The sequence below is a fragment of the Barbus barbus genome (assembly GCF_936440315.1).
Source record: "Barbus barbus genome assembly, chromosome: 12".
NCBI classification, from domain to species: domain Eukaryota; kingdom Metazoa; phylum Chordata; class Actinopteri; order Cypriniformes; family Cyprinidae; genus Barbus; species Barbus barbus.
In genome coordinates this window covers 29,359,605-29,386,238 of record NC_136740.1, presented here as the reverse complement: position 1 = coordinate 29,386,238, position 26,634 = coordinate 29,359,605, and the positions used below count along the sequence as shown (strand labels likewise).

General features: G+C 37.4%; 1 protein-coding gene across 1 annotated transcript in view; it reads left to right on the top strand.

Moving 5' to 3' along the window:
• Window positions 1-26,634, top strand: part of LOC306877575 (raftlin-like) — a 99,094-nt gene that overhangs the window by 28,314 nt on the left and 44,146 nt on the right. Inside the window, exons 3-4 of the mRNA XM_079429417.1 lie at window positions 14,586-14,763; window positions 25,506-25,614. Of these exons, the coding sequence (XP_079285543.1) occupies window positions 14,586-14,763; window positions 25,506-25,614 (287 nt within the window). The remainder of the gene's footprint in view (window positions 1-14,585; window positions 14,764-25,505; window positions 25,615-26,634) is intronic.

Genomic DNA, 26,634 nt, shown 5'->3' with positions numbered 1-26,634 from the left:
TCCCAGAATTGATTATGATTTATTGAATGCTCTTTTTCTTGTAAACTTTTGGTCAGATGGTGTTTCTTTTTTGCTCTGATAGTGTCTTTGTATTGTTTTAATATTGAACAGTATTCAGTTCTTATGTCAGCGTTGTTTGGTTCTTTATGTTTCATATTTGATCATTTTCTAAGTTGTTTTCTTAATGTTTTGCAGTCTGAGTCAAACCATTTTTCATGTATTTTTACTCATTTTTTTCTTTTCTTTTTCAACTTAGTTTTGCAAGCTGCTTTTTTATACATGTAATTTATTTCATTTATAGCCAATTAACACCATCTTTAGTTGTTTCAAATTTTTTGTTAATAAATGTAGAGATTAGATTTTTAATTTCTTCAGAATTGAGGGCTTGAATAAATTTGTCTGTGCTGTCTGAAGCCCATCTGTATCCTGGTTGGATTTGATACATTTTACAGGTTTTGGGTATGTTTTGTGTTAGTGAGTGATGTCTTTTAATATAAATGTTAATTTGGTTATGGTCAGAAAGTGGAGTTTGTTGTTTGACAGTGAATGCACTGAAGGAGGAGGGGTCCATGTCAGTGATGGTATAGTCCACTACACTAGCTCCAAGACCTGAACAACACGTGAACCTCCCTAAAGAGTCCCCTCTGATCCTGCCATTAAGTATGTGCAGGCCTGAGGCTCGGCAGAGCTGCACTAATTCTCTACCGTTTTTATTTACGGTTTGGTCAAGATTGTTTCTTGATGGGAGGTTTTTTTTGAGGTTTTGGGCCAAAGACATGTTCATTGCCCTTTGGATCTATGTTATCAGGTTCAGATTCAGTTCTTGCGTTAAAGTCTCCACACAGCAGCACATTTCCCTGGGCCTGGAAACGGCTGATCTCTGTGTGGATGTTGTTCAGATATTCCTCATAATGTTAAGGGGATTCTGCTGGAGGAATGTAGATGGCACAAAGATAAGTGTCAGTGGTTGAAATGCCAATTTGATTGTTTAGTTTTAACCAACAATGAAATTGACTTAGTGTAATAATAGAAATGTGTTTGGCCAGAGCTTCCGGGGACCACACCAAAATTCCTCCCGAGTCTCGTCCACGGTGGACTGTACTTAATTTAACTGAGAGTACAATTACTTCATAGTAGCCTGAGGGACAGTAGGTAAGAGCATCCTTTCAACACCAGGTTTCAGGGAGAACGATAATGTCAGCATCTTTGTTATTTTTCAGAAAAATTGGTTCTGTGCTTTTAGGACCAAAATTCGAAGAATGAAGACCCTGAATATTCCAACAACTTATATGAAATGAACGCATTAGTATTTTAGTAATATTAAAGATAAACCTATTTGGTAAGACAGAGAGAAAATAACCTGTGACAATGTATATGGTAGACAATTTACATCTAGTGCACTTTTTTTGTTTTTTTCGATATTAGTGCACTGTTTGTGCATATTGTCCTTATCTGTTGAGGAGCTGGTTGCACAGTGTCTGCAGCATCTCTCTGATCTGGCTCAGTTCACTGGCAGGTGTGGAGGTGCTGGGTGGAGCAGGGGGCCGGGCTGCAGCTTCAGCATAGCTCTGTGCTCTCGACTGTGGGGGCTTCTCTTGGTGTGGGGTGGTTTTTGATTTCTTCTTTCTTACGGGGGTTTGATGGGCAGCAGGTGGATGTGAAGTTGGTGACTGCAGGGTTACAGATGTGTAGGGAGCCATTGGTGGGTGTGGTGGACGACGTGCAGTGTTTGTCCAGGCGATGTCTGTCCTCACCGGGGCCGGAGGGTGATGTCTGGGCATGTAGGGGTGAATGGGCCGGTGATATTGTGGAGTTGGTAACAGGTGTCTCGGTGATGCTATCTATCTATCTATCTATCTATCGTTCATTTGATCTATCTATATATTTGATCTAACATTGCATTTTTAGATAAAAATTAGTAATTTAATTCTTCTAAAAATTTTAATTTTTATTAATTTTAATTCTACTTATTTCAAATTAAAACTTCTAAGTATGCATCTTTAACATTTTAGTGCAATTTCAAATTCCAATTGAACTTCTTCATTTTGTTCACTCCACCTCAATTTAAATTCAGAAATAGAATTGGATTTTTAAAGGCATTCAACTCTGAATGACGCAAACTCTTTTCTACTAAAGAAAGTTCACTTGGAATGGCATGAGGGTGAGTAAACGATGACAGCACTCTCATTCATGGCTGAACTATGCCTCTACCCACGTTTCATTTTTAGTGCTGCACATGGAATCAAAGGATTTTTCATTTGCAATATGCCATGACTTACCACTTGATGTATTTCTTTTGTCACTGTGCAGTGGTTTCACATCAGTTTTCAGGATTCAGTTTTAACGTCCAATAACAACAGATATACGAGTCTATAATCGGTTACTGCAACTTTTACAGCCAATAAAATGATTTACAACTCAGGTTACAGATGAAATAAATCATATCATCTGCCAGATTATATTTGAGTTTCAGAGCGTCAAGTGCAGGGTAATAAGCTGGTAAACACACTCTACGGCATATGTCTCCAGCTCAAAAGACAAAATATGTCTCTCCATCTATTGATCTGGACAGGAGGGAATATAGCTAGTTGTTCCCACTAGAGTTGCTGTAGTGTTTATAAAGATGTGAATGTGGTTAAACAAGGCATTAACACTCAATCTGACCTTAGACGAATGATTATGTCTCTAGGGAGCTGTAGCTGCCACCTCTTGTTTGTGTCTTAGTACTTTAGAACTAACAGTCTCTGGAAGATTAGTCTGTCTAAGAGTTAGAAAAGAGCATCCGTGTGCATATTGCATGGCCATCACTGTGACCTGAGCCGAAACGCTTCTGGATAGAAATTAATGTTAACTAAAGCTTAAACTATTAATAATTTGTTAGTAATTTAAATAAATTGAAAAAATAAAAACTGAAAATATAAAAATAAAAGCTACATGTTAACAAAGACCATAACTAATACTAAAACTGGAAACCCATAAAGACAGTTAATTAACATTCACTGGAAATTTGGTTAATCATTAATGAAAAAGATTCAATATAATAAAACAAAAAACACACACAACATCCATCAGTGCCAGGTGGTATGGGACGACTGTGTTCCCTGCGGCGACATGGGCTCCGTTCCTTCACAGTGGTGCATTTACCTATTTAAGACAAAAAATATACCTGGAGAAAGCTATTCGTTCATGGCCCTGGTGGTCTTCATGGGCACAAAAAATCTGTGACGTCAAACATTGTGCACTGCATGTAAATGGAAGAGAGCAAACTGAAATAAAAAATAAACATTGGATGAAAAACTAGAAATGGTACATTGCACCTACTGTAAGTGAAAAAAATAAGTTGAAGTACTAAAATGACTAAAACTGAAATAGAACTAAAGCTAAATAGAAATATAAAAAATAATACAATTTAAAAAAGCACATAAAAACTAAAACTTAAATTGAAATAAAAAAAATGGATAAATGAAATTAAAAAACAGATAAATGTATGGACAAGTGTTCCCTGTGTTCCCTGTGGTAACATGCATTTCTGCATTTACCTATTTATGAATAATATATCTGGAGAAAGCTATCTGTCAGCATTCCCATTCTTCTCAATGGCAGTCGCTCAGCTGGCGCATGCAGCCCTGATAATCAGTCATCTTTCCACTGTAAAAATTACTTTTTGATGAATTACAAAATAAAACAAAGAATACTGCAGTATGCTTTACAATATGTGACCATGGACCACAAAATCAGTCATAAGGGTACATTTTTTTTAAATTGAAATTTATCAAGCTGAATAAATAAGCTTTCCATTGATGTATGGTTTGTTAGGATAGGACAATATTTGGCTGAGATACAACTATTTGACAATCTGGAATCTGAGGTGCAAAAAAATCTAAATATTGAGAAAATTTACTTTAAAGTTGTCCAAATTAAGTTCTTAGTGATGCATATTTCTAATCAAAAATTAAGTTTTTATATATTTACAGCGGGAAATTTACAAAATTTCTTCATGGAACATGATCATTACATAATATCCTAATGTTTTTTTTACATAAAAAAAAAATCGATAATTTTGACCCATATAATGTATTGTTGGCTATTGCTACAAATATACCTGTGCTACTTGTGACTGGTTTTGTGCTCCAGGGTCACACACACACACACACACACTATATATATAATGTCAAACATGGTGCACTGCATCTAATTGGAAGAGAGTAGTGCAACAGCAATTGCACATCTCAAAAACATTTAAAAACCGGTGAGGGAAAGAAGCTGGTCAATGGAGAGGTAGTAGTAGATATGAGAAGAGTGACGGGGAGGGGATGATGGGAGAGACAGAATGAGGGGAGGAGAGAGATTTGGGAACTGCTCCACAGCCACAGCTTGATTCTCTCACAAAGGGTCATTAGTGAAGTAATTAACGCGTGCCGCTGGGCCCTGGGGCTCATGCACCGACTGTGAGCAATGACTACTAATGACATAAAGCAGTCTTCCACAGAGCCTAGCCTGAAGAAACACTTCCACACACGACACTGCAAATAATCCTCTTTCATTAGGCACACAGACAAACATATTTCACAGACACCTCACCTTATAAAAATAAAGGTTCTTTATTGGCATCGACGGTTCCATGAAGAACCTTTAACATCCATGGAACCTTGAAAGGTTCTTTATAGAGGAACATAGCATTGTTGGTACTTCGGTAGCAAGACAATATTTACATTTAAAAAATTTTACGATATTAGTCTTTACGCAGTACCGGTTTGGTAGTATAGAGTTCCAGTGCATATTTATGTGCGCGCGCTCTGTGATAAATGTCAAAGGTTTCTTTTTGCAACGTGTTTTTGCAGCATTGAGCACTGTAGCCAATCACAGACGTGTTTGATGAGCGCGTGAACTCAGTGGCCAATCAGAGGCTTCTAAATCAGAACTCTCTCAATACACGCTCATCGTAAATAAGAGATTTATTATGCAATTCTGAGATTATAATGGTAGTTTTCACTCAGTGATGTTGCGCTGCAGGTGAACCGATAACTTCATTGGTTATACATTTATAATCAATCAAGCTATCGATTCATTCCACAAGGAGCTATTTTTTTCAGATTCTGTATAGGCTATAACCCAATCATAATTTAAATAAAAGTTTTATATTTCATGCTCCAAAGTTTCAGACTGACAACCGTATTTAAATGCAGGACTTGAAATTAAATTACAGTGATTGACATGGTGATAACATAACAATGACTTTGATGTCAAAATAAATCTGTACCTTTAATGTGTTTATTAGTTTTTTATTTTATTAGTAACTTTAAAATTGATATTTTTAATGCAATGTTTACATAATTTAATATTTGAAGGCTACATTTAACAATATTTGAAGGCTATATACCATATACTTTTAAATTTAAGAAAATTATAATCATTTATTAATTCAATTTAACATTTTTATTTTTAAATATTTACATAAATATTAAAATAAAATTATGGTACCAAGAACTGTGAAATTTTACTGGTATTGGTACTATGACAATAGGCTACTAGTGAAAAAAAAAAAAAAGGTTCTTCAGATTATAATAATTATTTTTCAACTAAGAAAATGATTTTAAGAATTGTTCACTGAAAGCTTCCAGTATGGTTCTTCTGTGGCATCACTGTGAAAACCTGCTTTTAGAAGCTTTATTTTTAACATTGTGTGTGGTGTTGATCATAGCAAGTTCACCAGATCTAGTGCAAAACTTTCCCGATGAGTTATTAACACGCTCCAACACATGCATTTCTTTAATAGTCATGAGATAAAATGGCGTGGAACCGCCTAACGTGCTGTAAAACATAAGCAGTTCCTTCCCACAGATCTTTTATTCTTACCCTCTCTCAATGTTCATGCAAATCGGATTGAGCCGTGTTCCCCAGCGGCAGAACACCGCGTTCTCTCCGCTACCCGAGCCATATCTCTGGGTTAATTCATTTCAAACTCATTTCTTTTTAAATGCACTGGCTCATGAATGTTCTGTAACACCAGCACCGGGTCAAAGGGCACGGGGACTCGATCACATCACAGAACCGAACATCGGTGAGTGGAAAGACACGGCTGTCTGATGCTGAAGCGGATTCTTGCCTGACTGACAGGGATGCTCATGAGGCCTGGAAAGAGACAGAAAAGAGCAATCTTTTCAAAAAAATATACTGCTGGCAAACACAAGCTCCTATGTGTTCCTGAGTAATCATTCACTCTCGGATGGGTCGTGTATTAGAGTTAATGTAAAAATAATTACATTTCTTATTAATAGTCTCTGCGGCATTGGCCACAGTCTGCTGCTGTAATTGAGTTTTTGTGTCTAATGTCTTTGGGCAAGGGTTACCATTATTACTCTTACCATTATTAATCACTGGAAATAAACTTTTACCATGGCATATGACTACAGATGTGAGTTTTCCAGGCAAAATAATATTATTAAGCCTGTAAATGTCACATTTCCCCCTCCACACTTTGTTATTTGCAAATAACTGATATAATAATTCTTCCAGCTAAAAATGTCTTGATACTTGAAAACAGAAAAACACACTAACCAGACAGCTTTATTGCTCAGCTGTGAGAAATAATACAGTTTTCAGATGTTTTTAACCAACCAAGAAGTTTAAATCAGAGATGCACAAACTTTTTAATACAGAGGGCCAAAAATCAACCTTGTTTGAGGGGCGTGGGGCAAAAATTTATGTTGCATTATATCCAATTTTATTATATTAAAATGTATTAAAAAAAAATTTAAATAAAATTTATTATTTTTTATTTATTTTTAATCCAATTCTACAGAGCCCTTTATGGGACATGGTGATGGGAAAAAAATTGGGGTGGGAGGAAAAAATATTTTTCTAATGTTTTGCGTTCCCTCGAGAAACTTTGTGTTCTCTCGCAAAACCAGTTGAGTTCGGACAAACTCTTCCTGGTTACTTTACAGCTTGCAGTGGTTACAGCTCGTATGTTCACAATGGTGCAGTTCATAGAGTTTTATTTTGAACTTGGACTCAATAAAGTAATACAGTCAGTGCTTAGTTCAAGGCACGGTTTTGGGACATTCTAAAACGCTTAATGTTGCTTAATGTTTTAAAACAGTGACATTGGAGGACCAAATTCGATAATAATAAATACTAATAAAATTATTAGGTTAATAATAATAACCTTATTAATCATATTACTATTAATAAAGCGGAATAGCCCAGAATATGAATGCAATGGATTTGGTATTTTTAAATCACCGTTTTCATTCATTAGCCTACCTTAAGGATATTATATGGGGAGAAAAAGCTTACGTGCAGGGCGTTGCGTTCATATTCTGGGCTTAGTAATATTACTAATAAGGTTATTAATATTAGCTTAAAAATTTGATCAGCTTTTATTATTATGAAATTTGGTCCTCCAATGTCACTGTTTTAAAACATTAAGCCACAGTAAGCGTAGAATATCCCAAAACCATGCCTTGAACTAAGCACTGACGTAGAGCCCTGCATTTCGGCCCCGCGCCCGACGGGCCCCGACTTTTTTAGGCCTCTAGGGCCGGGCTTCGGGACAATTTTCACATCATAGTTCAGACACGGGCAGGGCCGGGCCTCGGACCTGTTTTGGGTTTCTCCTTATTTTTATATTGTAGACATCCATCGATTAGTGCTGAAAATAATCGGTGTTTGGTGTTTAGTGTCCCGCAGCAGCGTGCGCAAGTGACTTCAGCGCAGCTGCAGAGTTCTGCGTTCAAATGCATGCTATAGGCTAAAGCTTGCTGCAACACCCCAGCAAACATAACCATGAATGTGTGTCTGCAGGAAATACTAAGGAGATATTTGAATTATTACTAATAAACTAATGTTTTCTGAGTCTGTGTCTCAAGGATGAAGTTGCTGTTCCTGACTCGCCGTCTCCTCATAGACGCGCCTTTAGAGAGAAATGCATCTTTATTGATTGATTAAGATTATAATAACAAGGTTTTTGTTTTCGATTTTTTAATTTCGTTAAGTAATAATTTAAATCTGTCTGTAGATATATTTATCATGTCTGTGAGGCATGTGTTCGCTCAGCTTCAAGACGGCAGAAAGCGCATCATGTTTGTTTTCTTTGTTTTATAAAAGAACTACCTTTTGTTGGTATTGTGAGTGCACACAAATACAAGTAGACCCTTTACAGTTCCGAATGATGTATTACTCTTACCTTTATAAAAATAAAAAAAAATAAAAAAAAATGACGGCATAGGCTATTTTAATTTGTTTCCACTGAAAAAAATGCAAGTGTTTGCGCTGGTGCCTCCATGTCCTGCAGAGCGCGCTTTAGCTTCCACTCTCCGCACAAACTCAGATATAGGCTACACACATTATTATTATAGCGCAGGTTTAACGTTTAAACACTGTTATATGCTTGAACTGTTTTAGTATATCTATAGATTTTATTTTAGGCAAGTCGTGATGATATGAGAAGGCTAAATTGATCAAACATAGGCTATGATCAGCTCATGCCGCTGGCCGCTTGGTCGTTACTTTAAAAAAATCAAAAACTTATAGGCTATTTAAGGAACAAAAATGCTCCAAACGTTTTTCTAAATTAACTTAATAAAAAAACAAAACAAAATATAATGATTTTGCCATTACACACAAAGCAGTGGGCAGCCATGCTGCGGCGCCCGGGGAGCAGTTGTGGGTTCGGAGCCTTGCTCAAGGGCACCTCAGTCGTGGTATTGAGGGTGGAGAGAGCGCTGTACATTCACTCCCCCCACCTACAATCCCTGCCGGCCGGGGACTCGAACCCGCAACCTTTAGATTACGAGTCCGACTCTCTAACCATTAGGCCACGACTTCCCCATGGCCTAATGGGGGATAATATTTTCTAATATTTTCTCCCTCTTCTTGTGACATGGCATAGATTTGGCCCACAGGCCCTGGCTTGGGCATCTCTAATGTAAATATATATTTCGCACTTTTGATTGAAACATTTTTATAAAAAAAAAATAAATACAGTATATGAGGTTACTGGGGTCTTTTTCTCTGGAAAATGAAATCTGTAAGGCTTGTGCATTTGCTCTCCATTTCTTCTCATTACTTTCTGAGAGAAACAATTGAGGTATTATAGGGCGCTTCTTTGTGATTAGTCTTTCCTATGGGATGAGCTATCTCATATGTTATCAAAGGCTGATCTGCTCCGGTGCACGAGCCTGAAAAATACTTTTCTATATTGGCTGCCACAGACTTGGACGTTTTGGGAGTTCATACGGTGATTAAGGCCAACTTAAGCAACATCCCAATATGTGTTTTCCCAGTGGCATGTGATAAAATTTCTTGCTTATTTTTGTCTACAAGACACAGAAAGTGCACATACCGGAGGAGATGGCAGAGAGAGCTAATAGCATCGACTGTGAGAGGGCAAACCCAGCATGCATCTGCCTCTGGGGAGAAACTCTGTATACACACACAAAGCAAAAAATCAAATCAAACATACCAGGATTAATTATACTTAAACAGATCCAACCGCGAACGTACAGTTTAGAGGGCTTTTGTATCTGTGGACTATTTTCTCATCATTCGTTTTATCTCACGGCTTGGAGAATATGATTGAGAATATGGAGAATATGATTGAGCAATCCAGGGTTATTTTTAGCTGGCCAATGATTTGCCTCAAGCGCCCTTTGCTTTTTTGCTTGTGCTATTTTACAATGGAGCTTTGGAATTACGGCTGAGAAAAGAAGAACATACATCCAGGCACAATCAGCCCTTTATGTCAGCTCCATCTTATGATTTATCTTCCATTTGTCCTTTTACCGAAAAGCCAGGGTGAAAAAATAACACTCGCCAAGCGCAAAACACCATTTGTAAGTAAATGCAACACAATTCCCTGCGATTTTTCTTTTTTTGAAGTGTAAGCATGACAAACATGACTCAAATTAATTTACAAATACTAAAATATCAAAAAGTTCATCAAGACTGCTAGCGAAGTGGCATCTTTAAATATGGCTTCTATGATTTTTTATTATATGTTTTTGTTATGTATTACATATTTTTGTATATTTTATATTATTTAAAAAAATATTTTTAAAACATTTCAATATATGAAAAAAGATAAACAGAGGTTTCTAAGATCATTACTATTTCTTTTTTTTCTTCCAATAAAAAATATGTGCAAAATACAGTTTAATGGCAAGCAAATGTCCTCCACTTGGCATTAAAAGTTGGTGCAAACAGCAATTTTTGGGCCGTATTTACAGCAAAAAGAACATAAATATTGCACAACTTGCAAGAGACCATGATAAATCTGCAAGCGTAACTGGATCTGAAATTGTTATCTGGAAATATGAAGGTTTTATTGTTTGTTTGGTATTCACAGAAATACATTTTTAGCTGTGGAATACCATAATACCGCTTTCCAAAACTGCTGTCGAGGCACACACACATCTGTCTGTGTCTCGGTGTAAATTTAGAGTTCTTCTAAGATTAAAAAGCAGAAGAAGGGTCTAGAGCTCGACGGCGTGACCTCGGATGACTTCCTGTTCTTAAGGTTGAGTTCAGTATTCAAGTCGACTTCTTCCAGCACATTGTGCACATGTAACTTACAGTGTATGGAGGCACAGCTGACTGTTGGGCTGTGTTTATTTTGGAAGAACTCACTCCGAGCAGCTGTTTGGGTTGGTTTTTATGACAGTGTTTTGGCACGGAGCCATCTGTGAGCAGACAGACAAACTGACTGTTTCTGTCTCGGGCACGATTCACAAATAGTTGTGCAAAGACACGTGTCTCATTCACAAACCACCCACAAACCAACTTAACCAGGTCCAGTGCACTGCTGATTATTTCAGTTGAGTCATTGGCTATGCTTGAAAACTAATATACTACTTACAGTGTGTTTTTTGTAATGATAAACATTAGCATACATTGTGGTCACATTATTACAATGAATACTGTACATGTGGCATCTGGTTATGATCTTGAATATAAAAAAAATGGTATTTTTGATTTTTTATTTAATTTTGTGAAAAAAATGTCTTAAAATTTGGCAGTCTAATCAAGTAAGGGATTTTGAAAAATTACAAACAATCAGGGTTATAGTATTATTAAGATGCTATTATAGTTTTAGTTTTTCAGTTTCTGTTTTAATTTTAGTCAGTGTTGTGATTTTGTCCTTTTTATTAGCTTTTTATAAATGCCTAAATAGTTATGTCTATAGTTTCAGTTGTTTTAGTTATTTTAAGAAACATTTTTTTTTAAAGGTTTTACATTTTAAAAAGGTTTTAGTTTTAGTTAACTATAATAACCCTGCAACTAATATAAAAAATAAAGATACAGAAAAATCTTTGTAACTTTGTTCTGTTTTCCAGTACAAATATCTAAAAATATATATATAAAATATTAAGTGACTTAATGCTTAAAAAAATAAACTACAAATACAAATGAAAAATAAAAAATTAAGTTCCCTGTCGATATTTCACTCGTACTGCCAAAATGTGGGGGGCTTCTGGCTATATAAGTGGCCGCTTCACCGCCGCAACTCAGATTTCTTCTCTTCAGCGACGAAGATTCTTCCTCGCTAACTCTTCGCTGACGCCGAGATTCACCGTTGAAACGCCTCAGCAGCCTCAGCAGCCGGATTGGACCTCTCGCAGTGCACAGCTCGCAGATTCCGGTCTATCCCCTGCCGCCATCAGGCGACTATCTAAAAGAGCCTCACAAAAGAGCAAGTTCTTCACCGTTGTTTCAAATGTTGCGCCGTCATTGTAAGACGTGCAGGACTCCCCTGCACGCTGATGAGGGTCACGCTGAGTGCTTGGCGAAATCCCATGCTGACGTCAGCGGGGCTTCATTCAAGCATTGCAATCCGTGAGCCTGAGATCGCTCTCGTTTAAAACCGTTTGGTACTGGTTAAGCGAGTAGGAGACCTACAGGCCCTTTCTGTCAACCCTGCTTGCCTGGAATTCGGGCCTAACGACTCCAAGGTCGTCCTGAAACCAAAACTGGGTTATGTACCTAAGGTGCTCTCCACCCCGTTCAGAGCCCAGGTCATAGCGCTTTCCACGCTTCCCCCCTCGACGGATGACTAGGATTTGTCCCTGCTCTGCCCCGTCAGGGCCCTGAGGGTATACATTCTGCCTCGTTCAGGAGATCAGAACAGCTTTTTGTCAGCTTGGGTAACCGTGCTAAAGGTTGCTCTGTTACGAAGCAAAGAATCTCCAGGTGGATAGTGGATGCTATCACCCTAGCATACTCCTCCTTGGGCTTTTTTCTACGGTTTGAGTCGTTTCCCATCATAGCACGGCGTGATTGTACTGGTTCCCATACAAGCGTCTTACGACGCAGTACGAATGAAATATCGACAGGGAACGTACTCGGTTATTATCGTAACCTCGGGTCCCTGAGATATGGGAATGAGTACTGCGTTCCTGGCTGTGCTATAAGCTGCACGCCTCAGTCGCTTCATTCAAAGAAATCTGAGTTGCGCCAGCAAAACGGCCGCTTATAGAGCCAGAAGCCCCCCCATTTTGGCAGGCTCTGGCGGGCTGCATAGCCATAGGCTCGCTCATCACCGCCGCCAAGCCATTGGTTCGATTTTATAGCACTGCACGAACAAATGGATGTGCAGTTTCACTGCGTGATTGAAAAGGCTTCAGTGAAGAGGAAAAAAGGGGTTTTCCCATACAAGTGTCTTGTGACGCAGTACTCGTTCCCATATCTCAGGGAACCGAGGTTACGATAGTAACGGGAGAACGTTTGTTTTATTTATATTTTTTTCTTTTTTTAAATATATATTTTTTTTATTTAAAAAATTAGAAAACAAGACTTCATATTTGAAGTCTTTTTGCATCTCAGGCAAATGTTTCTTGATTTAAGAATGTTTAGGTATTTGTGCTGGAATTGAAGTGAAAACATTTTCCACACTTGAAATAAAAGTTCAAGTCTAGTGCATTGCATTGTGGGATACAGTATTCTTCTCAGTTGCATACTGCATTTTGGCAAATGTCATAAATAATCTGGTTATTCAGTTTGTCATATTACATATTGAAGAAATAGTGAGCAAGCTGGCATGCAATTCCAAATGCACTTAATGTCATTCAAACATGTAAATAAGGCCCATTATCGAAATAAAGTTCTGTTCAAAATGTGCACTATAGTGGGCAATAAGTATGTACAACTGGACCTCACAGTCACACTAACAATGCATGAGCCAATCATTCATGTCTGCATTAGTGTGCATAGAATGCGTTTGTGGTCGATGCCCTCTCATTAGCATACGGCCGTCTTGGTTGCGTTGTGAGACAGATCTGCTGTGTTGTTGCACAGCTGGGCGATTCTGACACTTTCTGTCTGTTATGTAGCATGTCTTCTCTCTCTCTCCCTCTCTCTCTCTCTCTCTCTCTCGATTATGCCCAGACAAGACTTTAGATTAAAACGGGGAAGGTGTTCCTCCCACTTCTAAATGTCTGGTCACTCCACGAGTGTATCTCATTACAGCCAGAGCTGGATGTGACTGGGCTGTCAGGAAGATATCAAAGCTCTTGTGTAAAACACTCTCATCTCACCACCAGCTAAACAATCACATTTAATTCGATTTTTCACCAGGCGCATTAAATCATAGACAAGGTTAGTGAGGCACCAGTTGCTAAAGCAACCCTTGAGTCTTTCTGGCTTTCATCGCAAACAAACTAGCAAATCCTCCAGGAGAACCGACTCTGAGCAATGGAAAAACAACAAACTGTGTTTGACCGTCCGCTGTTTGTATGGCTCAAAAGACTGGGTGTTATATTAACGATTCATGATATAGCTGCAATGATTTGGCAGTTGATTCATATAATGCACATCTTTAGCACATATGAGGGCTGTTTGCTCATGGGGACTCAGGCTATTTGCTCATGGGGACTACTTTTCTGCCCACCGATCTACTGTCCTAAAGAGAACGAATAAAGACAAAATAGGCAAACAAATTATACAAATTATAATGAAAATCATTTTTTTCATCTATATATATATCAACCAGAGCCAAAATATTGCCTATATAGATAAATATTGCCTATATAGATAGATAGATAGATAGATAGATAGATAGATAGATAGATAGATAGATAGATAGATAGATAGATAGATAGATAGATAGATATTTAATTTTAGATATATTTAAAAAACTATATATTATTTTAAAATTTTAATATGCAAAAACTAATAATATACTATAAAATACAATAACCACTGAAGCCTTTGCCTGTTTTTTTTTTTCATTTATTGAAATGTTTTTTTATAATATTAAATATTATAAAAATATATTTATTATTAAATAAAAATATATAATATATATTGCTGTTTAATATTACATTTTGTTATCCTAGTGCGTATAACTGTGAATTAAATATTCTTCCTTTCTTAAATAATTTTACTACATAAATATTATTCCTTCCTTTACTTGGCAACAACTGTTTGGCTAAAATTGCAAAAAAAACAATAAATCCTAAATAAATCATGTATATGTATATATCATCAAAAATTTGAAAAATATATAGATATTTGCCAGTGTGCAGACTTCAGGGGAAGCATGTGCGGTCCAGTGAGTGCTGTTCTCACCCCTCTGTATCCTCTGGCAGATGGGACGTCCACGCTGTGCCTGTCCTCGGTGAGGGAGCTGCCGTCTCAGCTGCAGGATCTGTACCAGCAGGGCTTCATTCTAGCAGCTGTGCACCCCTTCGTCCACCCGTGCGGCCCCGAGCCCGCCAGCATCCAGCGCCAGCTCTACCGGGCAGTGCTCATCAAAGTCTCTGACAGGTGGGGTCACAACACTGCTAATGAAAACATGACAGCTGCTTGCAACTCCACAGGTGGTGCTGACATTTATTACAGGGGTCGTGTCCCACTTTTTATCTCCGCTTTTTGCTTCAAATCCTTTATAATGTTTTTATAGTCCTCTATAATGTTACTTTATTGCACCACAAAACAACATAATGTTGTGTTTATGAGCATTTTCCATCCTCCATCCTGTGATCCTTCAACTGGCTGTTGTGCTACTGTACCTTTAAGACTCCACGTGTTGTTATTGGGTTGGATATGCTGTATTTGGTGCTGCCACATCCTCTTTGTACTGTAAAGCCTGATTGCATTATAACTGGACAACAATATAGTCTGCATTATATACAAGAATAATCAGTTCCCCCCCCCCCCCCCCCCCCCCCAATATGACTTTTGTGAATCATTTCTGCACTGCTATCTTTCATCAGTTTCTCCACTCACCTCGTCTGCCACTGATGACCCATAGTCGACCGTCAAATGATTTTTACACAAAATCTGCTCGCTCTGACTTTGCACATCATCCAGGAGTAAGAATAGGTTCAGTTCACCAGGAAAGGAAGATGTGTAATTAAGTTACCAGGTTGAAGGAATAAACACTTCTGAGGAAGATTTAATATCCAGATTTGCCCAAATTTAGTATTACAAAATAAGAGTTTGAGGTGCATGAGGTGACTGCATGAACAATAGCATATTTGCTTTATTGTTTGAGCTTTATCTGTAAAAGAAAATAATGTCAAAATAAATTAAAAAATATGACTTTTGGATGGACATACTCTACCGTTCTGTCCAAAAGTTTGGGGTCAGTAAGATTTATTATTTTATTTTTATTTTTAAGAAGAATTAATACTTTTATTTGGAAAGGATGAATTAAATTGATCAAAAGTGGCAGTAAATGTTTAAGATTAAATAAATAAAAAATCTAATAAATGCAGTATTTTATCATTCTAAACTACAAATAAAATTACTTGGAATAAAATAAACATTGAATAAAGGCAACCATTCTCATTTTCTTTTAGTTTAAGATGAACAACTAAAATAACCAAAAATAAATAATTTAAAAAAATTAAATTTAATTCAAAATGTAACTAAAAAAAAAGTTATTATTTAAAGTACAAATATATATATTAAAATTAGGCATGTTAAAAAACACTCATGAAAATGAAAAAGAAGCAAACTTAACTAAATGACAACAGAAAATATAAAAATCTAATTAAAAATTAATTTGAAATATTAACAGAAACTATAATAGTATAAAAGATAAAATAACAAAATAACACTGCTTTTTAGTCTTCAAAAATCTCATTATGGCTTTGACAAAAATATTGATCAGAAAATTCAGCTTTGAATCACATGAATAAATTACATTATAAAATATTCTCAAATAGAAAATAGTTTTTCTAAATTGTAATAATATTTCAAAATATTACTGCTTTTACTGTATTTTTGATCAAATAAATGCAGCCTTGGTGAGCTTAAGTGACTTCTTTTAAAAATATAAAAAATAAATTTACTGACTTTGAATGGTAGCATATATTCAGATCAAAGAGTCTGTCCACTTTGCTGCCAATTTATTTGGTGTTTTTTTAGTACAACTAACAGCAGATGTGTCATTGTTTAAATTATTATTTTTTTCACTCCAGTCTATTACAGTGGTAGCAGCTATTTCAGATAAACCACCGCTAAACAATACATACAACTGAAAAAATGCGATTGGCTGCTTTAAATGTCAGTCAAGCAGTGGACAGCGTAAGCTGTTAGTTTGCTGTTTGCTGTTAGTCCAAAGTCTGCCTGCATGAGGCCAACACTTTACAGTCTGTCACACAGAGCTGATGAAGGTTGAAGAGCGGTTCGATAATCCTCTGGCAAAACAGTGGCAGGAACTCAAAGTCACATCCACTTCCTGCCTGCAGCGCTGCTGGATGGCCGTCACACAGTGTCCAGACCGGTGTAAAGGACACTGAGCGGGAGACACTGAGCTGACTTCCACCCACACACACCACAGTCACATCTCCCTCTGCATCTGAGACTGCAGGCATGTGTCTGACCCCGCTGACCTCTTAGAGGAGATTCCTTGGAGGAAGGAAGTGAGGTAATGATGGGGCCCATGTGAAGGCCCGCCTTACCTCAGTGCTGAGATTCAGGTTTCCACTGATTTGAGAGACGAACGATGATGTAACAAACAACACTAAATAAGACTCACAACACAGATCGACAGACACACACACAGAGTAGCGGTTGCTGAATGACAGAAAGCAAATGCCGGTTCCACCGCACATGCTTTTATGCTTCCTGGTCGATTACGTCACCCGGCCGTGACGTCTCGCCCTTCCATTGGACAAATTACACACGTGGTTCAGAGCGTGGTCCCACTGAAGACGTTCCTCTAGCGTTTCGACGCAGCTCGAGTTCCTGGAAGGGAATCAATCATTTTGACCCATACAATGTATTTTTGGCTATTGCTACAAATATACCCCAGTGACTTAAAACTCCAGTATCACATATAAAAATACTATGATCTTTGTAAATATACTGAGAAAAACGAAGCAATTTTATTGACCTGACTTTATGTTTTGTGGAAATTACCTTAAATCCTGGCCTCTAATGTTAGGGTTGAGACCAGCAGGTTTCAGGGGCCAATGCAGAGCCCATTTTTGCACATAAATGAACCTTTAGTTCCCAACTGGGGACCGGCATCTTGTGTAAGGAAAAAGTGGCTTCTGAGATGCAGTGTGGACTCAAAATCAAAACTCAAAAGCCCTGGAATTATTCAGTTTAATCCTGAAACACATTCCTGGCAAATTAAGGTTTAATACAAAACATTAAGAAGGAAAAAATCCTCTCTCTATTATTGCTGATCTTCTGGCTACTCTTTTCCACTTGAAACAGCACTTTGTGAGGGCCGGTATGAGCTTGAGCTGTAAACTGTACTGTAACATTACACAGTTCAATGGATGTCAAGATGAACTCTTGGCATGACCTCCCCTCATGTTAATGTGTCATGCACTGAAAAGCAAGAATGCTCACTCAAAAACTCATTATTAAAGGCATATACACACTTCATCACTCATCTTAAAGGAACAGTTGACCCAGAAATGACAATTTAGTTTCAAACCCATACTGTATGCTGTCAGTTTATTTAAGTGCAACACAAAAGGAGACATTTTAAGGAATGCAGACTCTCCTTGTTTCTATACAACAACAGCTTATAGTGATTGTCAAAACCGGCTGTATGGTTTAGCTAAAAGATTATCACTCAACATTCCTATATATTTACAAAAACATTAACATAAAAAAATAAACAACAATTTATGTAGATATTTACTGATCAAAAGTGTGAAGTCTTTTCTGCTTACCAAGGCTGCATTTATTTCATCAAAAATATTGTGAACTAAAATTATTACAATTTACTGTTTACTATTTGAATTTATTTTAAAAATGTAATTTTATTCCTTTGATGCAAAGCTGAATTTTTAGCATACTCCAATCTTTAGTGTCATATGATCCATCAGAAATTATTCTAATACGCTGATTTGCTTCTGAAGAAACATTATTATTAGTTGTATAGACTACTTTTATGGTTACTTTTTGGTTACTCTGATTTTGTCAGATGGAAAATGGCAGTCTGAATATTCCTCTAAAGGTTCAGTGGAAGAAAGAAAGTCATATGAGTTCAGAACAACATGAGAGTGAGTAAATAATGACAGAATTTTCAGATTAACTCTTCCTTTAAGAAGTCATGTTTCATCTGTAGAGTAGGCGTGATGTTGGGATGATGTGCATGTGTTGTTCATAGTGAAGACTTAAAGAGACCAAGAGCAAAATGAGAAGAAAGATGATCAGACTTGGATTCTGTCATGTGTGCGTGGATGTGAGCGTGTTGGGAGGAATCGTAGTATCGAGACGGCTGCCAACCTTTGATGGCTTCAGCAAAGCTGCCTTGCTTTATCTTTGGCGTCTGTCACCGTGGAGACAGTTGCTCGCATCAGCAGCGGCCCTGAGGGATAAACCTGTGAAAAAAAGCAAGAGAGAGGCGAGATATCAAACAGGGCACAGCTCTACTCCTCCCCTGCCAATCCCAGCAATCACAGAGGAGAGGGAGGAATAGTGCAGATGAAAGAAAACCTTCATGTAGCCATTCCTCGCTCTCCCAAAACAAACAGACCCAAAAACGTCCAGAGGAGAAGACAAGAGAGCTGGAGAGGAGACGAGGAGGAGGGAACGGAACAAAATGAGAGATGAAAGAAGGATCTGTCGGGAAATCCAGCTAAAAGTAACTACTGATGGTCTGAGCTGGTCATTACTTGGTTTAGATGGTTGATCGGCTGGTAGTCCATTTTGATCAAGTTAATTAAAACTGGTAGAAGACCTTCTAGAGGTAAATGTTATCGTTTAATCTCAGTGATTTTTCATCTTTACAAGGATATAGAGATATAAAATGCATGTGAAGAGGTTCAGATCTTCAATACTGAGATTTTATCTGAAATTCTTGTCAAGTCAAATTTCTTTGTGAAGCACTTTTCACAAAGCAGTTTCACAGAAAGTCATAGTGTTATGGCCTCTTTGCATTAACATTGAACAGTTTTAGGGCTATATTGTAATTATAATGTTGTCTAGCACATCTATCAGTCCTGCAGTGACTTGAAAGTAAATAAGGGATTTGGACAATAGTTGGTTTTGTTGTAAGCAAGAGACAATTGTTAGAAAGTATCAATACAATTTGGTCGTCTTAAGTGAAAAATAGCCAGTTGTCAAAAAGTCTGATGTAATGTAATTAACAGTCATTTGATGTTGAGAAATACAGGGTATGGCTTCAATTTCATTTAGTAGCATCTCTGATTTCAGACAGAATAATGTAATGGCGTTCTTTACCGTGGTGAAAAATGACTTGTATTTGGTTAGAAATGAGTGATATCATGGTAACAATGTTGGTTAAAAATTACTGATATCAGCATAAAGATTTATGCTGGTTAACTTGGTTAAAATTTTATTATATCGGAGTAAAGATTTTGGTTAAAATGACTTGTATCTTGTAAAGATATTGGCTAAAAATGTATCTCACAAAACAGATTTTGGTTAAAAAAATGCTTTTATTGTGGTAAAGATGTTGTTTAAAAATTACTTGTTTTGGGGTAAAGATATCGGTTAAAAATTACTTTTAATGTGGTAAAGATTTCGGTTAAAAATGACTTGTATCGCGGTAAAGATATCGGTTAAAAATTACTTGTATGCGGAAAAGATGTTGTTTAAAATAACTTCTATCAGGGTAAAGATTTTTGTTAAATATTACTTGCATTGTGGTAAAGATGTTGCTTAAAATGTACTTGTATCTTGCTAAAGATGTTGCTTAAAAATTACTTGAATCGGGGGGAAATATTTTGGTTAAAAATTACTTGTACTGTGGTAAAGATGTCGTTTAAAATGACTTGTATCATGGTAAAGACGTTGTTTCAATAATAGGCTACTTGTATCGTAGGGAAGATTTTGGTAAAAAATTACTTGTATTGTGGTAAAGATGCTGGTTAAAAATGACTGATACCGAGTTATGATTTTGGTTAAAAATGGCTTATATAGTGGTAAAGATTTTGGTTAAAATTACTTGCAATGTAGTGAAGATTTTAGTTAAAATTCACTTACATCGAGGTAAAGATTTTGATCATATCGCCCACCTCTAAGTAATTTAAACAGGGAGCTGATTCAACACCTTCACCTGTTGTTGTTCTAGTATAGTAGAACAATACAGAGGAGATGGGATGGAGTTCAGACGTCAGTCAACCACATGTTCCAGTGTTTAATATTCACCCAGACTCTCTGGATGCAGGCCCAGCTCTCCCACATCAGGATTAGCTGCTGTGTGTGGAGCTTATAGTAGGTGACATTGCTACAGTTTCCCCTCCGAAACTCACCCAAACCAGACGCTACACCGCTAAAGCAGGAGCTGCTCCTGACTTCTGGCCCGTGTAGACATAAACATCACAACTATGAAGGAGAATCTCGGGAGTAGCGTCGGCAGGCCAGTTTTAAAGCGATTTACTTATATTACTTATAATATAGTATAAAATATATATAATATAATATCATTACTTATAACCTAGCGGTGAATGTTTGCGGTAGCTGACTGTGTTTATAATTCCAAATGTCAACTGTCAAGCCCCCCATGTTCAATTTTAGTTACAGTTCCACTTCAGCGACGAGGGTGGGTGATTTATGCATCATTTTTTGATAATTGGCGAGCACCTCACAGGGGTACCGGTACAGACCAGAAACCATTAAGGCCGATATGCTTGAATAACATTATTCATGGCTCGGTAAATAAGCTGACATCAAGAAAGATGTGATACATTATTAATGCAGTGATTAAAGATGGGATACCTAGGTTTGATGGATCCCATCGAAGGTTGTTGTCATGGCAATGCCACCGAATTGCACATGCACACAGCTGGATTTAGCCTCCAGACCCGGAAACACTGAATCTGACAGCACCAGTGATATCGGCATTCCTGTGGGCAAAGATAGAGAGAGGTGAAAACACACACACACTCGCACACACCAACTAAGATGATCCGCAGGCAAACAGGCGTTTGCCAACAGTGCAACCCAGCTGTGTCTAAGATCCATGTCTGAGACAAACCTTTGAGCGAACCGTTTCTGAAGGAAGTCTAGATCAGTGTTGCTTAAAGCTTTTTATTCCCAGAAGCGGCACTCCTGCGAGCAAGCTGCTGGATCTTTTCTGTCAAAGTTACTGCTGTTTAACCCGCTAAAGCATTTCCACAAACAGCCTCGGCGTTGCCAAGAACTGTCTATCGCTCTTCTGTAGGTGCATTAAGCCTGTAGGAAAGAAATATCACAAATGTAATCTCTTTACAGGAAAAGTCCATGCAAAAGTGAGAAATCTGTATTTACTCACCTTCATGCTGGTGTATTTTTCAGTTGAACACAAAAGAAGAATCAGCATATGGTTCTTTTGAATGAAAAAGTTCATAGTGACCACAGGATGCATAGGATGACAAAAATTTCATTTCTTAAAATAAATCATTTGAGATCAAATGGAGAGCAAATACAGAAGTGGAGTAATAGAAAGCTGAGGTCTCCTGCTTCTCAGATGTTTTAGTAGTGATCCCAGTATGGGTAGTCTCAGGTTATCTCATAACAAGTGGTCAGCAAAATCAAAAACCGATTAGAAAAAAGTTCCAAAACATTCCAAAATTTGAATTTGAAGAAAGATCCGCCTACAACCCTGTCAGTCATGTACTGGGCTCTACAAAAAGGATTTCTGAAATATTCTTTTTTTATTTGACAAAAAAAACACAAAAAAACTCACCAAGGCTTAGTTTACTTGATCATAAATGCAGTGAAAAAAGTAATATTATAAAATATTATTATATTTTAAAATAACCATGTCTTATTTTAATATATTGTAAAATGTAATTTATTCTAGTGATGCAAAGCTGCATTTTCAGCATCATTACTCCAATCTTCATTGTCACATGATCCTTCAGAAATCATTCTAATATACTGATTTGCTGCTCAAGAATCATTTCTGATTATTAGTTGATTTGTTTGTGGAAAATTAGATTTTTCTTCAGGATTCTTTGATGAATAGTACGTTTAAAATAATATAATATATTTTGTATGTAAATGCCTTCTGTTTCAATTTTGATAAATTTAATGCATTTAATGCGTTAATGCAAAATTGGATTGAACCCAAACTTACGGAGCTTGAAAAATCTTGAAAAAAAAGGAAAATGCATTCAGCTCAAGATGTCATGTTTCTCGTGAGATTGCAATTTGAAGTATATTTGAAAGCCAGCTTTTTGTATTATCACAAGTGGTTATAGGACTACAGACTCGCAATTGCTCAGATAGTAGGAAATCTTCTTATTTACATTACAAAATTCACCAACATGTCAGGGGCCATGATTAATTGCAAGAAAGCATGTTTTTCCTTTTTATTATTGTTAATCACACTAAATTAACTTGTTAAATAGACAGGCCTTTCATTCTGCCGCTCATACGCTGCTCAGATTTGTTTATCTTCATGTTAAAGCCAGACTGCAGGATCCAGTCGTACGTGCTGCAGGAACACCATGAGGGGAATGTGTTCAGGCAGCAGATGGCCGTGTGTTGGCGGGAAGTGTGAATTCGTGTGTGTGTGTGTGTGTATGACAGAGGTGAGTCAGGGCCCTGCTGTGCTGCGACTTTGTGGTTGGATAGAGCTCTGGGTTAGTGGGTTTAATCTCTGTCCCAAATGTCACATGCACACAGAAGATGGGAAGAGAAGACACTGGAATGGGTGTCCCTGAGATCAGCACCTCACGGGGATCTCTGCATGGTTCCTCTGGAGAAAAAAAAAAAGAGCTTTGAGTTTGGATCACTCATAATAATAAAGAGATAGCCACACCCCCAACACATGCCATTGGTCGAGTCCAACACCACACTCTCAGAAAAAAAAGATACAAAAACTGTCACTGGAGTGGTGGATTTTTAAGCAGTGCATCGTTGTACCTTTTTTACTCCTAAAGGTTGCATATAGGTACCTTGAAGGAATAGTACACCCAAAAATGAAACTCTGCTGAAAATGTTCCAATCCTCAGGCCATCTAAGACGTAGAGGAGTTTGTTTCTTCATCAGATCAGATTTGGAGAAGTTTAGCATTACATCACTTGCTCACCAGTGGATGCTCTGCAGTGAATGGGTGCCGTCAGAGTGAGAGTCCAAACAGCTGATAAAAACATCACAATAATCCACCAGTAATCCACACCACTCCAGTCCAACAATTAATGTTTTGTGAAGAGAAAAGATGGCCAAACTGTGTGTCCATAATCCATAATATCACTTCCTCCAGTGAAAAAGTCCATCTCCTGTTGTACTCTCACATCAAAATGCACTGGTATATTTGTTTAGAGCTGTTTCAGACTGTTTTATTATTAAATATTATTATGCATTAAGGAAAATCATATTTCCCATGTTACAAAAACAGCATTCTTCCATCTTAGAAACATTGCCAAGCTTCGAAACATGCTACCTGTTTCTGATGCAGAAAAGCTAGTTCATGCATTCATGACCTCTAGACTGGACTATTGTAATGCACTGCTAGCTGGTTGTCCTGCATCTTCAATAAACAAGCTACAGATAGTCCAAAATGCAGCGGCTAGAGTTCTTACCAGGTCAAGAAAATATGATCATATTACCCCAATTTTACAGTCTCTGCACTGGCTACCTATTAAGTTCTGTATCATTTACAAAATATTATAACTTGCCTATAAGACCCTAAATGGTTTAGCTCCTGCGTACCTAACTTGTCTTCTACCACGCTACAATCCAACCCGCTCCCTAAGGTCGCAAAACTCTGGACTTTTGGTAGTACCTAGGATAGCAAAGTCCACTAAAGGAGGTAGAGCTTTTTCACATTTGGCTCCCAAACTCTGGAATAGCCTTCTTGATAACGTGCGGGGTTCAGACACACTTTATCTGTTTAAATCTAGATTAAAGACACATCTCTTTAGCCAAGCATTCACATAATGCATCTTATAATCTTGTACTGCAGTTATATCTGATCAGACGTACATTATTATTATTCTTTAGCTTGGGTTGAACAAATCGTTTTTGTTTAGATGGAACAGCAGCTACGCTAATCATGTCTCTATTTGTTTCTCTGTTTCTGCAACATTAACATCCCGTGGTAACTAGGAATTACAGAAGCTTCAGTCTGGATCCAACCCTTAAATGATCTGAGATGACCGAACACCTGAGAAAAGATAATGCCAACCCCTCAGAGGACCTCAGAGGATGCCAACGCTCAGACAACACACAGAATTACCAAATTTTGCCATAAGTTAAATATATTAAGGTTCTGCAATATATAAATATATTGTGGAAACTTAATTTCCTGTAGAGCTGCTTTGCAACGATTTGTATCGTAAAAAGCACTATACAAATAAACTTGAACTTGAACTTAATGATCAATTTGTTTCTTACAAACACACAGCTTTTCTCTTTAACAAGATGTTAATTGATGGACTGGAGTGGTGTGGATTATTGTAATGTTTTTGTCAGCCGTTTGGACTCTCATTCTTACGGCACCCATTCACTGCAGATGACCCATTGTTGAGGAAGTGATGTAATGATGTTTCTGATGATGTTTCAAACTCATCTACACCTTGGATGGCATGAGGGTACATTTTCAGCAAGTTTTCATTTTTTGGGTGAACTATTCTTTTAAAGATACATATTAGTTCCCAAATTATACACATTAGTACCTTTTGAAAGGGTAATGCCCCATTCCCCTCCGTGGATTGCTTTTGTACCTTTTTTCTGAGTGAGCAGCGACACTTTATTAAACCTACAAGTATTTTACTTACAGTTGACTCTGCATATTAAACTGGGATTGAAAGTATTTTAACATCGAATAAACGACACACTTCACCTTTAACAATGCCCAAGGAAATCACCTCCGAGACAGAAAGCAGAACTCAAGTATTACATCTGCTCATTTAGTGCAAATGTGTCTTTCTAGAGCTCATTTCTTGCCAACGCTGTGCAAAATGTTTCCAATAATAAACCTTGTGAACAGATGTTCTCCATCTTCTCACTAACGTTATGTATAATCAGGTTGCTAAAATGAACTTTTTCAGTTTGTCTGTGATATATCGCTGCTCTGCACCTGTTTAAGAGTGGCATGTTTGACATTAAATCGGTGTTCCCCTCTCTCTCTCTCTCTTCAGCTGGGAGAAGAATCCGGCAGACTTTGAGCCTTACCATCTCAAACTGGAGGAATGCATGTCTGCAGACCAGATTCCCACCACAGAGCACATCCAAGGATATGTGAAGAAAGTAAGAACCTCCTGTTTAGCGTCTTGTCCACAGTTGGAGCACATAACTGAATCATGAATATTCAAATCTGCTCACACATTTGAAAATGTTGCCAAAATTTCTGCCAAAACTTACGAGAGTTATCATTTCTGCCTGAAACATATCTGCCCTGCTGTTTACTGCATGTAAGGTCGATATTAAATGGATTTATTATGGGATTGACTCCTTCATGAAGGATATATGCAGTGCTGCTTTAGAATACGGCCCAAGCCTAATTAAATAAACTCAGATATCTGTGATTGTGGTAAGACCTTATAATAGGCAGCATAAACCTACTTCTGTTCTTTTGAACATTCTATTTATCAAACATTCTGGGGAAAAAGTTGTATGTATACAGTGCCCTCCATAAGTATTGGAACAGTAAAGACAAAATTGCTCTGTTGGCTGTGGAGTCAAGACATTTGCAAATATGATTAAAAGATGAATATGAGACAAAACTACAGAATGTCACATTTTATTATTAGCCGTTTCAACACATACATGTTTTCCCAAATAAAAAGAACAGCACTTTTACAGTTCATCCTACTCATTGATGTGAGCATAAGTATTGGGACAGTTGAACATAAGGCAGATATAAAAGATTAAAAGCTATTATTTAGTTGCAGATCCCTTGCACACAATCACAGCAGTGAGTCTGGGACCCATAGACATCACCAGACTCTTGGTCTCATCCTTTGAAATACTTTTCCCAGCCTTTAATGCAGCCAATTCCAATTGTTGCTTGTTTTGGGGAGTTTCTGCCTTTACTCTCCTCTCCAGCTGGTGAAATTCATGTTCAATCAGATTTAAATCTGGAGATTGACTTGGGCAATCTAAGACTTTCCATTTCTTTGCCCTTATAAATTCCTTGACTGAACTGGCAGGGTGTTTTGCGTCATTATCCTGATGCAATATGAAGCACTTCCCAATGAATCTGGTGGCATTTTCTTGAATATTGGTTGGCAAGATGGTTTTGTACCCTTCCAAATTCATTCTGCTACT